Raw genomic sequence first — 7,432 nt, 5'->3', positions numbered from 1 at the left:
ACTATAACTCTCCAGTGGTAATTTGTGGTAAATTTGGTCTTTGGGCCAAAGCCTTTTTATTAATTGTCAAATTTATTTCTGATTTAATTCGTTCTTATTTTGATACAGTTAATCGTTTTTTTCTTATTCGTTCTTATTTTGATACAGTTAATCATTTTTCTCGATTTGATCGGTTTTGACTTTTGATCTAATCCTTGGTTTTATTTGATTTTGAATTTGATGTAGGATCAATCGATTACTGTTGATCTCACTGTTTCCCTTTCCATTACTGCAATAAAGCGTTCACAAAATAGTATTTTTTTAAAGCTGCGGACATTGGCCTTTCTGCCTCTTGTGGCTGCTGATGACTGTAAGAGTGTAATTATGGTGTGTTGTATTTTACATGAGTTCCATGCTTCTCTGAGGTTGCTTGGACCTCTTGATTTACAACAGGTCCTTGGGGCTTTACAAAGCCACTAAATTTATACCTCGCAACCAACAAGTGCACAGACTGAGAGAGAATCTACAAATCATGGCTACGTTTGGGTTTGTTTGTAATATTCATTCTAACAATTTAAGCAGTATTGACTTGCTGTGCCATAGTCGTTTGGAGCCCGCCCAGGCTTACATTAGTAATATTACGATTTTACAGCAATTTCACAACAATTTTGTTTCACAACAAAATTGTAAAAAGAAAAATATCACCTTGTATTTGATTTAAACAAAGATATATTTGTGTAATGTTTTCTAAATGCTTTCTGGTTTTAATTATGAGTTCCGTGTGATACACAGTAGCGCAAATGTTGTGATTATTGATTTGATTAGGAGGTGTAATAGACAGATAGTTTGATTTAGGTGGATCATATCCGATGGTTGAATCATCTTTACACCTTTTCAGTCACATGGCCTCAAAATGAGCCATGTTTTAGAGTAAAATAGGTTTAGATTTTTAGTTTCTTTTTTATGCTCTTTGGGACCAGCCATGTTTTAGAGTAAAATAGGTTTAGGGAGTTTCTTTTTTACGCTCTTTGGGACCGGATGAAGACAAAGACGGGAATGTTTTATAGGGTCTCACATCCTTGTAAATTCTTAGGTTTTTATCAGCTTTTTTAAAGAGGTTCTTGATAAATTCTGTTAACCGTGCCATTGTTTGTGTTGAGTTGTGAGCTTCATTTTGCTAGAGCTCCTGTGGAACAGAGAGTCTTGCGGGGAAAAAAACACTACCGTCCAGCCAGGATGAGGGTTTGACTGTCAATCCTCCACTTTTTAGCCCAATCCCTCCCCACAGGCTGCCCAAAAGTCAATGGGCTGACCAAAGGCCATGGGGCTTCCCAGGGGCCGTGAGCTGCCCAGAGACCATGGGAGGCCCAAAGGCCATTGGCTACCCAGAGGACATGGGCTGCCCAAAGGCCATGAGCTGTCGGGCTGGTTTGTATTTTAGTCAAACAGCACCTAGCTTACATTATTAATTTAACCCTGTTGTATTTTACCGCCTTCCGTTTTTATGCCGGTTGCTGGCAGAGCGTGATGTTGCGGGGCTCAGGGGGGATTAGGTGGGTTTCAACCAACTGATTGCAGCACATAAAGCCTTTATCACACCTAAACGGCTCTGTCTCCTAAAGCCAGAATGTGATAAGCACTGCCCATTCACCTGTGATGATCTGAAAGCGAGAACCAGCTGAACTGAGGCGGGAAGTAACAGCTTACACTGACACAGTGTGGACAGCTGTAGAAGTATGTGGCGGCGAGCAGGGTTTCCTGGTTCATTCCTCTTAAAAAAAATGTGTCCACGTGCTTGCATTTATGTTGTGAACGCTACAGGATAGTAGTACAGCTTTAACGAATTTTTTTAATTTAAATTTAAATTTTATCTAACCGATCAAAACACCCATTTCATTGAAGAGCTCTATTTGCAGTAATAAAAAGCAAAACCCTTGAAGACCCTTCTAGTTCTTACTACCAAGTTCTTGGTTTTTCCGTTACAGCATAAGGCAACAAAATACATTTAGTGTAACATTGATCAAGATTATGAACCATATGCTTGGCTTTCACAGTTGTGCTTGGGGAATGATTCAGTCAAAACTTAAGCTCTGAAATGTGTCTGTGTGAAAAATTGGAACCGATTCATTCGTCTTTGCACAGAACGGCCATTTAGTTGTTGTTCGAAATCCCTTTTTAATTTACAAGGAGCTATTTCTCTGGTTTTGTTGTCACCTGTTGCCAGACCGCATATGAAACATAACATATTAGTTTGTAATGTGTTCAATTCCCTTTACACGGCTTACTTTGTCGGCTCCAAAAACTTAGAAACCTTTATTATTAAACTCCTTGTCACACCTGGTTACTGTACAGTATTGGTCACTCCTATCATAGTGGGTTGTTTTTATTTTGACAAAAGTCATTACCTGATGTACTGTATTTTCCGGGCTAAGTCGCACCAGCCAAAAAATGTGTAAGAACAAAAAAAAAAAAACATTAATAAGTTGCTCCGTGGATAAGTCACACTATCAAGCTAGAGGGCCCTCTAGTGGCTGTCAGTGTGAAAATAACGAACATATACATTTTCAGTGTTAGAGCAGTAGCAGATACTGGTACACAAGCCTAGAGTGCCCTCTAGTGGCTGTTAATGTGAAAATAACAAACATGTGAAATTATATATTTTAATCTATTAGTCGCAACCCTGAGACAATTATGACTTAAAGTTCGGAAATACGGTACTAATAATTGTTATGTAAGGTATGTTTTTCATCCGCTAAAATGTTTCCTGTTAGTCTAGTTCACCCAAACTTACTTGTTTTTTCTCTCTTCTTTCTGTCTTTCAGATATACGTCTCACTGACTGCAGCTCTGGATCAACAGAGTGGTTCTGTAAAGAAAGGCAGATGACACTGCAGAGTCTACCTGAGAATGCTACGTGACCCTAAACATTACCATGCTGGCCTAGGACAACGGTCCTTTGTCACAGTGTCCCTGGTCTTTTTGCCTTTGTTGTCCACTTTAGCTCCTTGAATTAGTCCCTGACTACACCCAGCCAAGTACAAGTCATCTTAAACGGACTCTTTATTTTGGACATGTTGTTTTTTGCTTTCAGTACTGCCAGCCACTGCTGTTATGGTTGGAAGCATCATTACACCTCACAGCAAATGGCTAATCTTTGCATGGTGTGGCTTTTGGGACTGGCCCTACACTTTACCCTTTCCTCATGCCAACGGGTCGATCTAAAATACCCCACAGTGGCCACAGGCTACGGGAAGGTCCGTGGAATACGAAAAGAGCTCAGCAACGAGATCCTGGGTCCAGTGGAACAGTTCTTAGGTGTGCCATACGCCACTGCACCCGTTGGTGAACGTCGCTTTCAGCCTCCTGAAGCTCCTGGTTCCTGGCAGGAGATCCGCAACGCCACCCAGTTTGCTCCAGTCTGTCCCCAGAATGTGCACGGAGTTTTACCGGAGATCATGTTACCAGTGTGGTTTACAGACAATCTTGATGCCGCAGCGAACTACGTTCAGAACCAGAGCGAGGACTGTCTTTACCTCAACATATACGTACCCACGGAAGATGGTAAGTCAGGAAAGATTTCAATTATTAATAAATAACCGTGAGCTTCGATGCATTTGGTATCAACATCAGTCTATTGAGATAAAAAAATACAAAAGTTTGTTCCGAAAAAGACCAGGTTCTTTTTTCTGTTCTTGACAGAGCAAGGTTACTTTCAACAACTTTGTATACTTGTATCCTATCATTATAAATAGTAAGCAGTATGAAGTGTTACTCAAAGTGGACTAGCGTTTGTATTTAACTCAACTAATGTAAAAGAATATTAGTATTTGTACACGCAGCCACATCTTGGGGGCTACAGTTAGCTGCAAATGAGCTAAACGAAGGTGGGTTTACAGGCAGTTTTATTTTTTTTTAAGTCATCAAATGTGTCTGAATTTCAGGTTCCAACTTGAACCTGAAAATTACTTTGCAGCAAATTGGGGTTACGAGAGTTCAGAGGAGAGTCGGGGAGGAACTGAGGCACTGTATGTGACAGTCGGGAGTAGCAGGGAAGTATGTGAGAGTCGTACACCCCCAGTGACACAGTAGTTAGCTGTGCTACCAGATTGACTGATGGGTCCAAGATAGTGGTGTGGGTAATATATATATATAAACACACCCCTCAGGGTTATTGCCTGCTTTACACAGGGCTCCTTGCCCTCTATTAACAGTTCTGCGTACACCTAGTAGAGCATGGAATATAGGCGTGTTCTCGTAGGGCTAGGCGGTCTACCTATAGTCGAGTGATTCTTTTCCTGTTTTTCGATGGAAAGTCAAACACTTTCCACGCTACCCTTTTTTTAGGTTCTAAGGAGTTGCGATTTTCAGCTTTGCTGCTGCTGGTGCCTTATGTTATATGTGGTGAAAAAAGGGAGCAGGTGGAAGGAAACCTAAGGAAGTTTGCTTCGGAGCGAAGAGGATTGAAGGTTAACGGATACAAGACAGAATACATCTGTAAACGAGAGTGAGGTGAGCGGAAAGATAAAGAAGTGAAAAGATAAAGCTGTTAGGATTAGAGGTAGTAAAAGTGGATGAGATAAATACCTAGGGTCAATCATCCGGAGTAATGGACACTCCAGAAAAGAGTTGGAAAAAAGGATGCAGGCAGGGGGGAACGGATGGAGACGAGCATCAGGCGTGAATAGCAGCAAAGTTGAAAGCAAAGGTTTATAAGATCTCCCGCTGGGAGAGATCAGAATGGACAGGACTGGAAAGGAGCAGATCAGAGGGACAGTTAAGATGGAGCAGTTTGGAGATAAAGTTAGAGAGGTGAGGTTGACATGATATGCACATGCGTTGAGGAGAGATGCTGGAGTCTTTAGGTAAAGGATGTTGGGGATGGAGACAGCTGATATTATTTGTGGAAGAGCTGGAAAAAAGAAGCATATTGAAATGAAGGCACCCATACAACCTAGGGAACGCATAATGATCGCAATAATCTTTAGCTGATCATCGTGTTTAGCTGTACATCATGAACAGTTTTAATATATTTATGAAATTATAAAATTAATATAAAATATATATGAATATAATTCAAGTGTAGTTATATATATATATATGTATATATATACAACCATACACCTTATCTTCATGATCATGTTATTAACAACAGTCATTACCAGTACTGCTAGATCATGAACAGTTTTAAAATATTTATGAAATTATAAAATTAATAAAAAATATATATGAATATAATTCTATAGAGTGTAGGCGCAACCATATACCGTCGTCCATTGGCTGGGTTTGCGACTTATACTTAGGTGCGACTTATATATTAAAATACAGAATTTCACATGTTTGTTATTTTCACACTGGCAGCCGCTAGAGGGCACTCTAGGCTTGTGTACCAGTACCTGAAAATGTACGGGTTCGTTATTTTCACACTGTCAGCCGCGAGAGGGCACTGGTGCGACTTATATTCCGGTGCGACATGCGCATGTTTTTAAAGCATAAAGCATGTTTAGTTTATATGAGTAAATATACATTTTAACATTTTTAATGTAATTGGGTATTATTGAAATGTGTTTCCTGAGCCAATCAAAAAACAAGAAGGGTTCATACAATAATTTTCATCGTTAATAAGCAGTTTTTAGGCATCGATTTAGGTCTAGTCTCTTTGTTTGGTGAAAGATGGGCCTCTTTACCTCCTGGCAGTTTGGCAGTGAAAACTGAAAAACACTAACATTACACAGGAATTACAGCCTGCATCGAAAGGTGTTGCCTTCTAAATCTGTAACACATATATTTATAAACAGTAAATATGCATGACACAGTATTTATCCCAACGCCTGATCAGATGAAACAATAACCTCACTGAACAGTGACTTTTCATTTGTCTTCAGGCAAAAGTCAAATGACAGCGTTCCTTTTCTTTTTCTCGTCTTTTCTGCATCTGTCCAGACTTCTTTCCCTCTTCGTTGAAACCATCTCTGCATCTTCTCCTTCTCTGTCCTTCATCTTTATGCAGATGGTGGCAGGAGGGGTCACTGTTGTGAATGCAAATGAGCGCCTTTAACACAACCCGTACAAACACCCCAGTCCTAACCCATCAGCCCCCTGTGTAGCCTCATGCCATTTTAACTCACATGCTACACAATCGGGCGTTTCCAATACAGAAAACGCCACACAAATATCTTAAATGAACTTTAATCGTGTTGTTTTCTCCCCGTGTCTCTTGTTTTCGTTCTCCTTCTCTTTTTGTTTCTCCTCATCTTCTATCTCTGTATCCCTCCAACCCCCCACCACCCTCTTCTTATTCACCTTTTTTCTCATGTGGTCACGAGGACTGCCAGGCTAGAACACTGTCTCACTGCATTCTTATTTTCCCAAGACACTCCTCAGCTAAGAGCCTAAGATCCTTCATTTTTATTGCTGGCAGAGCAGCCATTTACCGCGCCTTTATTAAAAACCATATTTCAGGAGGCAGGACAGTGGAGATGAGGATGGAGGCTGCAGGCAGGAAGCAGGGAGAGGAGGAGGAGGAGGTGATGGAGAGGAACAGGATAGGACTGCATGTGCAGGACGTTGTCAACGGGATGCAGAAGAGAACGGGCGCGCGGGGTGGAGGGTAATTGTACTTATACTGTGTCTGACAACTTGTCAAAGCAGACAGAACAGCGCGATATGACATACTGCGGCTTCGTCCCTTTTACTGCTCCGTGGAAATAGAAAGGGAAGGAAGGCAGCTTGCGCTCTGGCCACTGGCTCGCTGAAGCGCAAAACGAATGCTGTTGACCAAGGGATGGAGCTACGTCGGGTAAAACAGCACTGGGACAACACAAGTTATTTACCCCTGTGTAGGCCAAGACATTGAAAGACCAGTGACAGAGCTCACTAGGAGGCTTTTCTATAATGCACAGCAAATAGGCAACAGAAGACTATTCTCTATACATACTTTTGAAATAAATATTTGATCAATTTATTAAATATAAAACACTTTTTTTTTTAACCTGTGAAATGCTCTCAAATTAATGTTATATTTAAGTATATAGTATTTGGTATCACGAGGAAATCAAAAGTGACATTTTAAATGCTTTGTAACCCTAGTCCACGGAATATATTAGGTGAAACCATCATTTGGATGAACAAATAAAAAAAAGTTTGAACTGTGTCTTTAGTTTACCCAAATAACTTTACCCAAAAATACTATATTTTCACACTGGCACTTAATACAGTATTCCCTGCGCAGTGGCACTAGTTTTAGTCCCAAGTTTGCATTCACACCACAAAGTAATGCACACTCGCTCCTCAGTTAAGCCATAAAAACCAATCCAGGTTTCACTCCACCTGCGTGTGTGAACGGAAACGTCAAACTTTCCTCCTAGCAGTTCGTTGATGTATACGCTCCAATTCTTTGTCTAAGATATCACTTCGTTGATCTTCGTTGTGCTAATCAACAAGACAACAAGAATAAA

At 40.6% G+C, this 7,432-nt stretch overlaps 1 protein-coding gene across 1 annotated transcript in view; it reads left to right on the top strand.

The window, feature by feature from the left end:
• Nucleotides 1-7,432, top strand: part of LOC103394749 (neuroligin-2-like) — a 48,119-nt gene that overhangs the window by 11,117 nt on the left and 29,570 nt on the right. The window contains exon 2 of the mRNA XM_008332181.3: nt 2,802-3,539. Coding sequence (XP_008330403.1) covers nt 3,050-3,539 — 490 coding nt within the window. The 5' untranslated portion in view covers nt 2,802-3,049. The remainder of the gene's footprint in view (nt 1-2,801; nt 3,540-7,432) is intronic.

This window comes from Cynoglossus semilaevis, chromosome 19 (genome assembly GCF_000523025.1).
Source record: "Cynoglossus semilaevis isolate Cse_v1.0 chromosome 19, Cse_v1.0, whole genome shotgun sequence".
Classification (NCBI taxonomy): domain Eukaryota; kingdom Metazoa; phylum Chordata; class Actinopteri; order Pleuronectiformes; family Cynoglossidae; genus Cynoglossus; species Cynoglossus semilaevis.
Note: the sequence above shows the minus strand (reverse complement) of the source record. Positions and strands in the feature narration are given on the sequence as shown.